This window comes from Cucumis melo, chromosome 12 (genome assembly GCF_025177605.1).
Source record: "Cucumis melo cultivar AY chromosome 12, USDA_Cmelo_AY_1.0, whole genome shotgun sequence".
Lineage (NCBI taxonomy): Eukaryota > Viridiplantae > Streptophyta > Magnoliopsida > Cucurbitales > Cucurbitaceae > Cucumis > Cucumis melo.
This window is the reverse complement of record NC_066868.1, coordinates 20,277,458-20,292,727: the sequence shown is the minus strand read 5'-3', so window position 1 is coordinate 20,292,727 and position 15,270 is coordinate 20,277,458. Positions and strand designations below refer to the sequence as shown.

At 32.0% G+C, this 15,270-nt stretch overlaps 1 protein-coding gene across 1 annotated transcript; it reads left to right on the top strand.

Annotated features, from left to right (window-relative positions):
- Positions 1-2,765: 2,765 nt before the first annotated feature.
- LOC103488685 (tetrahydroberberine oxidase-like) lies at positions 2,766-4,837 on the top strand. The gene is made up of 2 exons (XM_008447535.3): positions 2,766-3,681; positions 3,946-4,837. Exons 1-2 carry the CDS (start codon positions 2,787-2,789, stop codon positions 4,710-4,712), a joined length of 1,662 nt encoding a protein of 553 aa, XP_008445757.1. The 5' UTR covers positions 2,766-2,786; the 3' UTR covers positions 4,713-4,837.
- The last annotated feature ends 10,433 nt before the right edge of the window (positions 4,838-15,270 follow it).

Sequence of the window (15,270 nt, the reverse complement as noted above, 5' to 3'; positions counted from 1 at the left end):
ATGGACACCTTATTCATCCATATGCATCGACATGATACCTTGGAAGCTCTAAAAATTGGGACACTCTCTCTCTGTACTCAACCGATAACTTATTCCTAAGTTTCATCCAATCCTTATCCATCGTTAAAAACCTAAAACATAAATATGTTTTAGTTATATATTCCTCCTCTCAAATGCTCAAACTTACTCTATGAATAAGCTACACCTCACAAGTACCCAATATCCCAACTTTTACTACATCTAAGTTTAAACTAAAAAGGTTACCATAGCTGCAGGATAGCCAGAAAAACCTAACCACATATTACTTTAATCTTTCAAAGCTACCCAAACATTTCTAACAAACCTTATAAGCTACCTAACACTTTTAACAAATTATAAACTACTAAATGCTACCATAACTACAAGATAGCCAGAACGAATCAATAAAAATGCATGCTTCAATCTTTACAATATAACTAACATTTAATTCCAAAAAACAAAGTATAGTAAAAGGTTAAAAACTAGAGGCTACCATAACTGCAGGATAGTCACAACAATTCAACAATTCAACCATAAAACTTTAACAATCTCAACCCCAACATAAATTTCAACAATTAATTTAAAACATAAACTTACAATAATTTCAATATACACTTTATAATTCCTAAACTTCAAATAGTTTAAATTCAATATAACCCCCCTTCCTCCTAAATTCTATATAACCCCTTTTCAACATTTTAAATATTCAAGTCCAAATTCAATCTCAACTTTAATCTCAAATTCAATCTCAAATCCTAAAAACACTTCAAATTCAAGTTTAATACTAAAACCTAAAACTAATTCAAAATCTAAATCCTAAAATTATTTCAAAGTCTAATTCCTAAAACTAATTTGAAATCTAAATCCTAAAACTAATTAACTAAAACAAAACAATAACTAACTAAACAACTTATCGGAATGAAGAGCGGTAACGGTGAGACGGCGATAACCGACGGGACAGGAACGACGGCGAGTGGCAGCGTGGAGTTCTCTTCATCTCAGTCCCTTTCTCAACTCTCTCGACCTTCTCTTTTTTCGTTTCTGTGAATTACAGAAATGAAATGGTCTTTCTATAGGGGAAATTTGTACACACATTAAAGATGCTCGCCGGTGTGGCCAACGTCGACGTCGAGAATAGGTAGTCGGATATAGTTATCACTTCCCCCGACATTGCTTACATGGCATCTAGGAATCAGAAATAATTATTTAATAGTTTCCTATTCCCTAACGTGGCCAATGTCGATGTCAGGAATAGGAAGAATTAAATATTAATTAAAATTTCCCCGACGTCTTAAATCATGATGTTGGAAATGATTTAAGACGTCGAGGAAATAATTATCTAGGCCGACGCATACTTTACAGAGTCGGGGGAGCCTCTTTTTTATGACGTTCATTTTGTCGACGCCTTTTTCTGCGTTGGGAGATCTTCGAATTCGTATAGTGACCGATCGGAATACCAAACACTCATGAATGGAAAAAGTTTAAAGAGAATTTTTTTAAGAGATAACGAGACGACAAGGAAATCTCACCTTTGAGATAAGTATTCTGATGATACAAAAATAAGACGACGATGAGATGAACTTTAGATAGTAGTAGGTTTCGTAACACCTCAAAGGTGATCTCAATGATCGCTGCGTTCAATAATCTCAAAGCATTCCAAAATCTCAACGCATCACCTATTAATGGAAAAAAAAAATATTATTATCCCACACCTCACTCGTTCGATTAGACGGATAGTAGCAACATGCATATGAAGATGTATCAACAAATTCACATTTGTCTATTCTTTCACCTCTCTAAAACATGGGTAATCCTTGGGACCTAAACTCACAACGTAAAGTACGGGTATCTACCAGAGCTTCCACTCTACTTTTTTACCAACGTGAAAATCTCGATTTGGAATAAAATATTAATATATTTTTCAAACAAAATTTTCGACCAACGATGCATTGACTCTTTGAGTTAATTACTGGCCTTTTAATAGTAAGTGGTTCTCTGACAAGAGATTTAGGATTATTGGTTTATGCTTGGGAATGGGACAGCACTGTTTGTGGACTTACGATCATATGATATCTTAAAGTGATGTTGTTAGGTACATTTGATAATTGTTTGTAAGTGTGTCATTACATTGATGGTCGTCTGTGTGACGTGGATGTTCATGACATGAGCACTGTGCATGCTATAAAAGTTTGTTTGTAAAGGTTTGTTTTTTACGAAATACTTGTTAATCGATAGACATACAAATAATTTATCAATGAAAAATACGAAAATGTAAGATGAAAATAGTCTAGCAGACACATGATAAGATAGATGAATGTCTAATATAGTTATCAACTATAGATATAAATAGTGGATAGAAAGCTATCAAAATAATCACACTCATTCATATATTTTTCAAATTTTTTCTGAAAAAATCAAAATCTTTAACTATTTAAATCGAATTTATATTTTTAAATTTGTGGATCACGAGGTCAAGTCAACTCATTAATGAGACTTGATGGGAGACCATGCATAGATCTATTTGAATGTTACAATTATGACATTTAATCTCAATAAGTCTATCTCTTCAATTTTGCATTATTTATATTTGAATAATATTAAATGATGCATGTGATTCACATGTATATTATGATAAGTTTTGAATATATATAAAAAATTGATTCTTCAGATCAATCCCTTTGTTCAAGAAGGTCAAACTATACAACCATCATCCACTCTTCTTTCTATAAATATTTCATCTTTTCAATGTACACATAGAAACAATAGCAATGAAGTGTTTTCCAATATTAGCTGCCCCTTTTGGTTTAATAGCCTTCATTATTGTTGTTGTTCTATCCACAGCCACAACTTCATTTTGCACTCAAGAATGTGACTCTTTTGTTCAATGTCTTTTTGATTATGGATCTCCAAATTCAAACCCTATTGCCAATGTGATTTACACTCCATCCAACTCCTCCTATTCATCCATTCTCAATTTCTCTATACAAAATCTAAGATTTTTAAACAAAAATATCTCAAAGCCACTCGCTATAATCACTCCTTCACATGTTTCACACATTCAAGCAGCCGTCATTTGCTCCAAATCCCATGGCTTTCAAATCCGAACTCGTAGCGGCGGTCATGACTTCGAGGGCCTTTCTTACATCTCCGGCGTTCCATTCGTCATGGTCGACCTAATAAATCTCAATTCCATCTCAATTGACGTTGAAAACCAAAATGCATGGGTTGAATCTGGGGCAACTCTAGGTGAGCTCTATTACAGAATTGCTGAGAAAAGCCAAACACTCGCATTCCCGGCCGGCTCTTGCCCGACGGTGGGCGTTGGCGGGCATTTGAGTGGCGGTGGATATGGGTGGTTGATAAGAAAATATGGACTTGCGGCTGATCATGTGATAGACGCTTACTTGGTGGATGCTAACGGAAAAGTTCATAATAAAGAGTCAATGGGAGAGGATCTGTTTTGGGCCATCAGAGGCGGTGGTGGAGGTTGCTTCGGGATCGTTGTGGCGTGGAAGGTGAAGCTGGTTGAGGTTCCGGCCAGGGTCACTATTTGTGAAGCTAACAGAACATTGGAGGAAGATAGAATATTGAAGCTAATCCATGAATGGCAATATGTTGCTCCCAAATTGGATGCCAATCTTTTACTTGGCATTAGTTTGACTGGTAAGTCTCATCAAACACTCTCCTTTCAAATACTACTTGATCCATTTCTTTTACTTTCTTTAACATTAACACCACATCCTATCATATCATATATTGCTACATGATAGATTCTTCTTATTTTCAATTTTAATTATATCTGCAAATATATATTTATATATAATACATTGTTTGATTTTTACACTCTTACTCGTTTTTTAATCACTTAAAGCCAATCAATATGATGACATATACATACTCTGAGCTCAATTTTTTATGACATAAAAGGTGGGAAGGTAACTGAAGATGAAGAAGGCAAAATAAACCCAATAGCTTCATTTTCATTAATGTTTCTTGGAAAGGCAGAAGAAGTTTTGACAATATTGAAACCAACATTTCCCCAATTGAGTTTAACAAAAGAAGATTGCTTAGAAATGAGTTGGATTCAATCAGTTCTATTGATGGGTTGGTTTCAAAAGGGAGATCCTTTGGAAGTTTTGCTCAATAGAACCCGTCTCTATAGTGAAATCTCCAAAATCAAATCCGACTATGTTAAGGAACATATTCCATTGGTTGCATTAAAGGGTATGTGGGAGAGGCTAAAATCTAAAGATGTTGAATTATCACAAATTATGTTTGTACCTTATGGAGGGAAAATGAGTGAAGTTGACGATTCGGAAACTCCTTTTTCACATCGATCTGATTATAGTTATTTGGTTGGGTATATTGCGAAGTGGAAAAATGGGAGTGTGGAGGCGGAGGAAAGACATTTGAATTGGATAAGAGAAATTTATGATTACATGACCCCTTTTGTGTCCAAGTCACCGAGGGCGGCTTATGTTAATTACAGAGATCTTGATATTGGAACAAATAACAAGTATGGCAGAACGAGTTACAAGCGTGCTAGGGTCTGGGGGTTGAAGTATTTTGGGAAGAATTTTGATAAATTGGTGTATGTTAAGACAAAGGTTGATCCTTCTGATTTTTTTAGACACCAGCAAAGTATACCTACTCTTAGTGGTATTAGTGAAGAATCATTTAGTGCATCTTTATAATTTTATCTCCACTCTGTTTAGAAGTAATTCTTAATCAAATGTTTGAATCAAGTATTGAAATTGTATGCAATGTGATTCATATAATATAAATGTGATCAAGCTGACATATTGAACACTTGATATCATCTTAATCTTGTATTACGTACACTCTCGGAGAGAAAAAATGATGTGGATCATTAATATTCAACTTGATGATTATAGATAGTTTGTTACTATTTAAGTGTCAGAGTTCACACTGTAATAAATCAATATGAAAAGTGGGCTTCATTAGATTTTATTTGATTTTGTTTATCTGCGCCAGAAGATTTAACATAAGTCTAAGAGCCCTCTTTTAATTTTATGCTATTTATATTACTTATGTAGAAAAATTGCAATAATTTCAATCCAGAAGTTAGCATAGTTATAAAACAGTCTTCCTGCCCCCTCGACACCCAGCTTCAGTCCTCATGTCTTACTGTTCTCTGTCTATAAAATTACAGCATATTTATATATAATAACATATCAAATAATAATTTAGTGTATATTCATAATTAAATGGATTATTAGTTCCTTAATTGGTCGAAAAATCCTAACAGAACTTTTATATTTCTTGATATCTTGTCCCTTTTTAATTTAAAATATTTGTATTTATTTGAATGAAAGTATATTTTTTTTATTTATATACCGGTTGGTAACACGTGCTATACAAGTTTTTTTTATTTATTTAATTAAATAAAAAGAGAGTAATTAATTATACAAATAGCATGAATCTATATTTATTTACTCATTATTTTTGGAAATACATTTTTTAGCTTCGTTCTTGAGACCTCCTACTCAAGACTTGTTATACGAGTGTGTAGAAATTGAATGAGCTAAAAGATATAAAGAATTTGATAGTATGACTATGAAACAATCCATTCAATCAAACTTTATATCAATGAGTAGGTTTTTTTTTTATATGTATCAGTTGTATATCGAATGTTTAAATGGATTGGAATTTTATACATCGACATTTACTTGATTATTATTAAGACATTTATGCTAATTTTATATATTTTATGTATTTCTACCATATTCTAGAAGTATAGTTATTTAACAAATTTTCCAAGAATTATAATTAGTTCTTGTTTTGAAATGAATAATTAAATAATTTAAATGAAAATATATTATTGAAATAATACAAATAGAGATGACACCTTGTTTCCTTGGATCCCTCAATTATAAGATCCATAATATACTATAGTGGTAAGCACATCTTACACTTTTACATCAAAAACATATTTAATTACAAAGTAATAATTAAAAATTGAAAAACCTAGTTCTTTGACATCCTCGTACTCACTTTGTTATTTTTTGGAAATGACACTTCTAATCGTCCTTTCTTTAGTCTCCCACTTTTACTTTCTTCATCTTTTAATCTTTATCAATTTCTCTGCATCACTTTTTTTCTTTTTTTGTTCATTGCTTGCTCTTAGGCATCACAAAAATTTTATGAAGGTTCGTGGACTTTTGTAGCCTTGCCTCACAAATCTTCATTACTAATTAAAAAATGATCGATTCAATTGTATAGAATGTATCGAATATGGTGCATGGACTAGAAAATGAACCTAGTTGAATGTGGATGAAAACTTATGAAACATAATATTTTATTGATAAAATATAAATTTTGAATGATATAGTTTTGATTGAGTCTTACCTAAAATTTTAAAGCTGTGGAGGAAAAAGAAAACTAAAAGATTGAATACATTTGAGACTAAATTAAAATTATAATCCAAAAAAAAACTTTTTAAATTATGAAATTATAAATGTAAAATCATAATTTTTTTAAACCATTTTGTATGCAGAAAATTAAAAGAAGACTTTCATATTTATAGTTTTACGCATTTTATTACATTTATGTATATTTAATAAGTTTCAACCATATTTACGGAGTTTTAACAAAATAAAAGTATAAATCATTGGACCATTTTATTAATAAAATAATTTTAATAAAGAATAATTAAATGAAGAAAAAACGCAAAAATTCATACTTTTACCATGTCTTATGGTTACATAAAAAAGTTCTTATACTTTTACCATGTCCAAAATTCTTATGGTTACATAAAAAAATTCTCATGAATGAATATACCTAAACATATTTTTATATAAAAAATAGGGAACAAAATAAAAATAAGAAAAACAATTAGAAGAAAATAAAAAGCATAATTTGATTATTTCTTCACACTTTAACTTTTTTTGTTGTGACTTGTGAACATGAATAGAAAATAAAAATAATTGGATATTTATACCCAAAGATTTAAAAAATTAAAAGAATACGAAAAGTTGAAAGAAATACAAAATAGTTAATACGAGAGAAGAAAATGAGAGTAGGTAGAAGATAGTGGGGATGTTAATGATTTTAGAGAACTTTGAATGACATAATTAATTGAAAAATAAAAAGTTAAAATTATTATTATATATCCACGTATTTAGTAATAATTAATTTTAAATAAAAAAAACCAAACTATGAAACAAGTAAATAAACCAAGAAGAAAAGGAAAAATTGGAAACAAAAAGTCTCCCATCTCTACCCTTATATTGTTCTATCAAATTAATAAACAATAATGTATATTTATTTAATTTTGAAATATATTGAAGTCTTTATACATTTTTAATATATATCTGCACGTATATATTTTTTATTACTATTAAACTAAACAATATTTGAAACAAAATCATTTTCATGTGGTGTGAGATTGAGGTCCAACAAACGTATCTCCAAATAGATAATTGTGATTAAAAAATAATAATGAAAAGTTATTTAATTTCAACTCCATTATGAATAATAAAATAATTTAAGTACGTTTTAATTATTAAGCCCTTAATTTAGAGATATTTTTATTCCTACTAATTACTGATTAACAAAATAATTTAAATTCTTATTAATTAATTAATTAATGGAAAAGTATTGTAAATAACAAAATATTAAAAATATTTACAAAAGATATCAAAATTTTAGATTGTATCAATCATTACAAAAAACATTTTCTTATCCTTAAATTCGTTGGAAAATGTCCGAAATTGTATTGGGACATGAACTCTCGACAACCAATATGTCGTCAATGAAATGATAGTAATAAAAATTTTTATCAACGTCTATCGGTATCATTGATTGATATTCATATAAGTCTATTAATTAGTGTTTATCAGTGATATATTTGAAATTTTACTATATTTTGTAAATACTTTGGTATTTTTATATATATGTAAAACTGCTCAATTCTTTGATGTTTTCTTCAAAATAATAAATTTTAATTTTTAAGCTTGTTGATATTCTTGGATAATTGACCTTTGAGCTTGAAGATCTTCTTGAAGTTTGATCTTTAGCGTGTTGATATTCTTGGGTACTTGGTTTGAATTGTTCTTCAACTTATTGGTCAACTTAGATGGACTCTCTAGCTTGGATTAGCCTCTAACTTGTTCGTCGACTTTTACGTATTTTTTTGAATTGAGGAGATTGAATCTTGAGCTTTGTAGGTTGTGAAGTGACAGTACAAAAAATGTGCTATCTAATCTTTAATTTGGGATTGTTCTATGATTTTATATTGCTATTTGACTATTGTATTGATAAGAAAGCAGACATGCGCAGCGGAAAATAGAATCGAAAAATAACCTTAATTGCACCTAATTAACATGCAACCCTAAACTAAAAAGAATTAAGCTTTAGGGGAAATTTTACCTTCGTAGTTCCAAAACAATCGTCTACTTCTTGATCACAAACTTGGACCACCACTAGTAGTCACCTAATATCCTCCGAACGAAGAATCAGGTTGTGGGACCCGAAGGAAGAAGGATTTGAGTGGGAGAGCGATGGAAAATTTTAGAAAGGTAAATTGGGGAAATAGACTTGGTAATTTTGTTTTTTTAAGTGAAAATCAAAATGGCAAAAGTTTTTCAAAAATTGAAAAAACTGTCCTTTTGTATACAAATTACATACAAAATTTGCATGTAATTGAATCATCAAAGTCTAACACCTCACAATCCACTAACCATTAGTGGATTTATTCACCATTTCATTTTCTCTTAGTGGGCTTGGTGTCATCATCATTAGCCTCCACTTAGCCCACTAAGAGTTAGTGGGATTATCCAACAAAATGTTTAATTTTTCCACTAACTATGGTTAAGGGGCAAAATGGTTATTTGACATTTCTTGTCAAAGTCAAAAGTCAATATTTTGACTTTTTACTATTTTGACCTCCTCGACTAATTCCGACCTCCCGAGCATGAATCCTCATTCATTTTCTCAAGATTCAAATCACATTTATATATATTGTCGTCAAAATTCAACATTTTGACTTTTTACAACTTTGACTATTTCCATCATTTTTTAGCTTCCGAGTATCAATCCACATTCATATCTTTAATATTTAAAACTCATTTAAATATAAAGCTCTACCTGTAATTTGAAATCCGACCGATATATCACATATATTTGTCGGTTTCTCTCTCATCTCCTAATTCAAACAATTTGAATCAATTCATCATACTGTTTTAAGTTTATTCCTTATGAGCTAGCAGGAGAACCTAATGAATCTATAGATCATGGCCTCCAACGATTTGAAATTAACTAACTAAACTCTTTTAGACCAAGTTGATCAACATTCGTTAACTAACGGGTTATTCTACTAAAGTCCCATAGTTGCACTCTCCTCACTATAGATTATTTGTGTCCATCTGATGATCAGTAAGTTAATCCTTCACATGTTGTTGGTAAGCTCGGCTAGGTAAAAAAATCGTTTTACCCCCGAGACATCTTATTTCTTAAGTCTCACTGATCCACTATTGAATAATTGGTTTAAGGTTCAACCGATAAACCGAATCCCATTTAGACCAATGAGAGGGTGGGGTTCATTGTTCACGACTTGGATTCAGTTCTTAAGGGAACTGTTGGGGTTGATGTCCTAAATCTCGTGGTCTTGTAGTCTCTAGATTTGAATTCAATTACGATAATTTTAACAAGCATGAGTTTCAACTTCAAGGATTAGTTTAATTTGTTATTTATGACAATTTAATTAGCTTCTCTTACACTACAACAAAATTGGACTTTAATGTCGGTTTAGAACGAACATTATAGAGGTACTATGTCGGTTGTCAACCAACATCTATAAATCTTTTAATTGTTTGTTTATCTTGTTGATGTCAGTTGTAAACTGACATAAATCTTCTTCGATATCAATTTTGAAGGGACGAGAGTCCTTGCACAGCGGAAGAATTACAGAGGCCTTAACTCAATTTAAATGGGATTATAAAAATACCAATACATTGGCAAAATTACAAAAAAAAAAAACTAAATTCTATTATGAGGTTAAGCATGCTTCTAAAAATTAAACTACAGAGAGGAGGAAGAAACTTAATCACGTTTGAGAACTCTGAATCTACTAAAACTCCAAGTTGAACACCACCACTTGGAAACCTTCCTATTCTCTAGGTTGAGATTTGGTTCGTGGAAACCAATTGGAATGAAATATCTTTTAGAGAGAATTTCTTTTAGAGATAATTACCCTAGGCAAAATTTTATTTTTCACGGAACTCTTCTACAATGTTACACAGATCTCTCCCTCTTCCTCAGACGGAAGAAGTAGGAAGTTAAGAGAAAAAATGGAAACGTGGAAAAACCACCCACGTTCCCTATTAATTTAATAATAACTTATTATTAAAATAATATTAATATTAATTAATTAATTAATTAAATCATATTTAATTAATATTTCATTTAAATAAATATCTCTCACATAATCTATAGTTTAATTTAATTAATTTAATTAAATCAAATTTGATTTAATTAATCAATTAAAATAAACTATTAATTAATTCTTCAATCAAATATCTTATATTTATTTAATCCAAATTTGAATCATATTCAAATATAAATTTCTCTCGTAACCTATAATTTTAATGTGTATCATATACGCATTAAATTTTAACCTATAATTTTAATATGAATCTCATTCACATTAAATTAATATTTGAACTCATTTAAATGTTCTTTCATAAATTAATTTTGAATCATATCCAAAATCAAATTTATATAATAAAGTTTAATTAAAATATAAATTTTATATTATAATATATCATAAGACATTATATTAATTCCCAAAATAGATTTGAACATTTCAAACAAACTATAACCAATATAAATAAATCTCATTACCCTTTACGAGCTAGGAAGGGGCTTAATGGACCTACAGATTAGAAGCTACAATGATATGAGATTAATTGGCTACTAACCACATTAATCAATATTCGTTAACTGTGTGTACATTATTCCACTAAAAACTCATAGCAGAACTGTTATTTGGTTCAAGATCGTGTACCAAAGATAAAATATCTATTTTTTAAAACAAAATTTAAATTTTTATTTGGTCGTTTAAGATCGTGTACCAAATATAAAAGATCTTGACAAAAATATTTAGGATATATGATAGCCAAATCTAAACGATAGTGCACCAAAAAATCTTGAAAGAAAATCGTTGAGATTTGGCTACTCAAATTTAAATGATCGTGTACTAAATCTAAATGATCGTGTATCAAAAAATATTTAAAAAAATCATTGAGATTTGGCTACCTAAATTTAAACGATCAAATCTAAACGACCATGTACCAAATGCAAATGATCATGTACCAAAAAATTTTGAAAAAATCGTTCAGATTTAGCTACCCAAATTTAAACGATCAAATCTAAACGTGTACCCAAATTTAAACGATCGTGTACAAAAATTTTTTGAAAAAAATCATTTAGATTTGGCTACAAAAATTTAAACGATTAAATCTAAACAATCGTGTACCAAAGAATCTTGTCAAGATTTGGGTAGCCAAATTCAAATGATCAAATTTAAACGACCGTAGGAAAAATAGTCAAATTTAAATAATCGTTTACCAAATATATTATGTGCGCTTGGTGCTAATTAATCATTGTGCATATTTGATATTTTCCATCGTGGGAATGTGAATTTTTTCCGTTTTCGAAATTGTTCTATACATTGTAAATATGTTTGCCACTTTATTATATTTTAGAATTTCTCAAATTATTTCTCTGTTAATATAAAACTTGACATTTTAAAATACATCATGAGTTTTCATATTTTGAATGTTAAAAGTAATTTTGTTTAGTTAAAACATTAAATATATATATATATATATATTAACATATACAAACATATACAGAAGTAAGGCACTCAATTATTTCAAACCCCTTCATTTTCCTGTTTTTTTTTTTTTTGTTTTTTTTTGTTAGTCTACCTTAAAATTTTTCCCTCTTTCTTAAAACCCTTCATCTCTGTCACACCTCTCTTCCCACTACAAGAATTTTCGTCTTTGCCGGTGCAGAAAAACGTGGGCAGTTCTTAAGAAAAACGTAGGCAAAGCTTCTGTCGACATTTTTTCTGCGTGGGCATGGTGTGTGGTCGAAACACTGTCGTCTTTTCCTTTGTCCACGAAAAACACATCGACAGAAAGGTATATTTGCCCACGATCATCATCATGTCTGCAAAAATAGTCACTACAAGAAAATGGAGCATTCCCGACGTCGAAAAGGACGTCGGCATAAAGAACGTTGAGAATAAGGGCTATCCCGACGCCATCAACACCGCGTCGGGAGACGCATCGAGAAAACACTCTTTCCCGACGCATCACGAAGGCGTCGGCAAGTATTCGTCGGGAAAAGGGTAAATTAATTTTAAAAAATGAACTATTCCCGACGCCGTGCACAGTGCGTCGGGAGCGGCGTCGGGAATAGGGGTTTTTCCCGATGCAGCCCTAAGCGTCGGGAAAACCGTTTAATGAGCGTCGGAAAATTCCCTTTTTAATCATTTCATTTTTTTATTTTACAGAACCGAAACCAAGAGGGGAAAAGAGAGGAGAAGTCGAGAGGGAAAAAGAGAGATCCGTCGCCATTTCCGTCGCCCTTCCGCCGCTGTTCCGCTGCCATCCGTCGCCGTCCGTCGCCGTCGTTCGTCGCCGCTGTTCCTCGCCGCCGTGTGCCACTTTAGGTAAGTGAAAAATTAAAATTTATTTAGTTTAAATTTATGTTTTAGGGTTTTGTTTAGGAAAATTATTTTAGGATTTTCTTTTGGAATAGATTTTTGTTTGTTAAATGTATTTTTGTACAGAATGTGTGTAATTTGTAGTTGAATTGAAATTTGAATGGTTTAGGGTTTAGGGTTATTTAGAAAATTGAATTGAGGGGGGAATTTATAGTTAAATGAAAATTGAATGGGGGTTGAATTGGGGGAGGGGGTTTATTGTTAAATTGAAAATTGAATTGGGAGGGGGGGTTTATATTTGAATTGAAAATTGAAATTAGAGGGGATGGGGGTTAATAGTTAAATTGAATTGGGGGGGGGGGGGGGGGGGATTTATAGTTTATGTTTTGAATGTAATATGTGTCTTAAGATAATAGTTAAATTGAATTGGGGGCATGAAATATTAGAACAACTAGATCAGTTGGAGTTTCCAGTTATGAGTAAACATCCTTCAATACAGGATAAGAAAAGAAAGAGAGCTCTTAATTGGACGAAGAAAATTATTTTTTTCGATCTTCCTTACTGGTCGAGACTATTGTTACGTCACAAGCTTGATGTAATGCACATTGAGAAGAATGTTTGTGACAATTTGGTTGGTACGTTATTGAACATCGAAGGAAAAACGAAGGATACCACGAATGCTCGGTTGGACCTACAAGATTGGAGATAAGAAAGGATTTACATCTTGTAGAAGTGGGTAACCGATTGGTGAAGCCACATGCGAGCTACACGTTGACTACCAGTGAACGAGTAGAGTTTTGTAAGTTTCTGAAATCAGTTAAGTTTCCCGATGGATTTGTTTCCAATATATCGAGATTTGTGCATGAAAGAGAGGGGAAAATATCAGGACTAAAAACGCATGATTGTCATGTTTTATTACATCAACTGCTACCAATTGGTATTCAATCATTCTTACCGAAGAACGTATACACTGCTATAACCGAATTATGTAATTTTTTTTTGTGACTTGTGCGCCAGAACGATAATAGTAAGTGATCTAGACAGATTGCAAGCAGATATCATAATCATACTTTGTAAGTTGGAAAGAATATTTCCACCTGCCTTTTTTAGCGTTATGGTACACCTTGTCGTTCACTTACCATATGAAACGAAGATTACCGGTTCGATTTCTTATAGTTGGATGTATCCGATTAAAAGAAGTCTACGCACGTTAAAGCAGTATGTTAGAAACAAAGCACGTCTTGAGGGGTCAATTGCAGAAGCCTATGTCATGAATGAATCTAGCACCTTTTGTTCACGTTACCTACGTGGTATAGAGACTCGATTCACAAGAGATGAGCGAAATGATGATACCATTATAGAGAACGAGGTAATTTGTGACTTTGAAATTTTCAAGCAGAAAGTACGACCCTTAGGTGCATCAAGTGTTTGTGCTATATCAGAGGAAGAGAAACGACTCTTCCATTGGTACATACTGAATAATGCTGACGAAATATCGGAGTATCACAAGTAAGCATATTCCTCATCTTTGTAATTTTTAAATATTTGTTATATATTGTTCTTACAGAAATTAAACTCATCCCTATTAGGAAACATTTGAGGCTCTAACGTCGACATGCTCAAAATTCTATGGATTTGTATAAAATACATGAACGGACATTCCCTGAATGGTTTTCGAGCACAGGTGTTAGAACTGCATCAGTCTGCAAACCTATCTGATGATTTCTTCTCACTAGCGCTAGGACCATCCTTTGACGTTCGTTGTTACAATGGATGCACCGTAGGTGGTGTAAGATTTCACACTATTGAACTTGATTTCCGACGTACTACTCAAAATAGTGGAATAATGGTCATTGGTGAAAGCGATGCAAGTGGAACTAGCGACAATAATTTTTATGGAGACAGACGATATGTTCCTCCAGTTTGAAGACGATTTAGATAATATCGCGGGAGGGTCGTCATCTGTGGGCGACAATACGGGTGAGTCTAAGAATTTTCTTCATTTTAACTTACAAATATTTCATGTTCTTTCTTCTAACTTTATATGTTATTATCGATTTATTGAGCAGAGTCTTTTTCTCAACAAACGACTTTGACTCCTAAGAGACGTGCGCAGTCTCGACTCTTGGAGTTAGAGCGCCACGTTGCAATAAATGGGTGCATTCTGATGACGATCGTCCCTGGAGCGGAGAAGCCTATTTCTCCACACGTCGTTCGCTTCAGCCAGGCGATAGGCGTGTGCGTGCGAAAGATATTTCCTGTTCGCTGTCTTAAGTGGGCAGACGTTGAGAGAGAATACATTGAGGTCGTCAAGGGCGACCTCCAGGTAATTAAATGCACTAAACATTTATATATGATTTCATTTGAAACATATCTAACTTTAACCAATCTAATGTGTTATGTTTGTAATGTGTAGCGATTGTTTGTGCTTGATTTCAATGATCAAGCAATGAACAGGTTTGTTGAGCATCAGATGCTCACGACCTTTAAAGAATTCCGGCCGACTGTCATAGACATTTCAAAAAGTACAGCGACCCAGAGGAGGCTCGTGCTAACCC

What these genes read in the sequence shown, in the direction of transcription:
- LOC103488685 (XM_008447535.3), top strand. Translation starts at nt 2,787, where the DNA reads ATGAAGTGTTTTCCAATATTAGCTGCCCCTTTTGGTTTAATAGCCTTC. An exon ending in ACTTGGCATTAGTTTGACTG is followed by an intron (nt 3,682 to 3,945) that starts GTAAGTCTCATC and finishes ATGACATAAAAG; the next exon opens with GTGGGAAGGTAACTGAAGAT.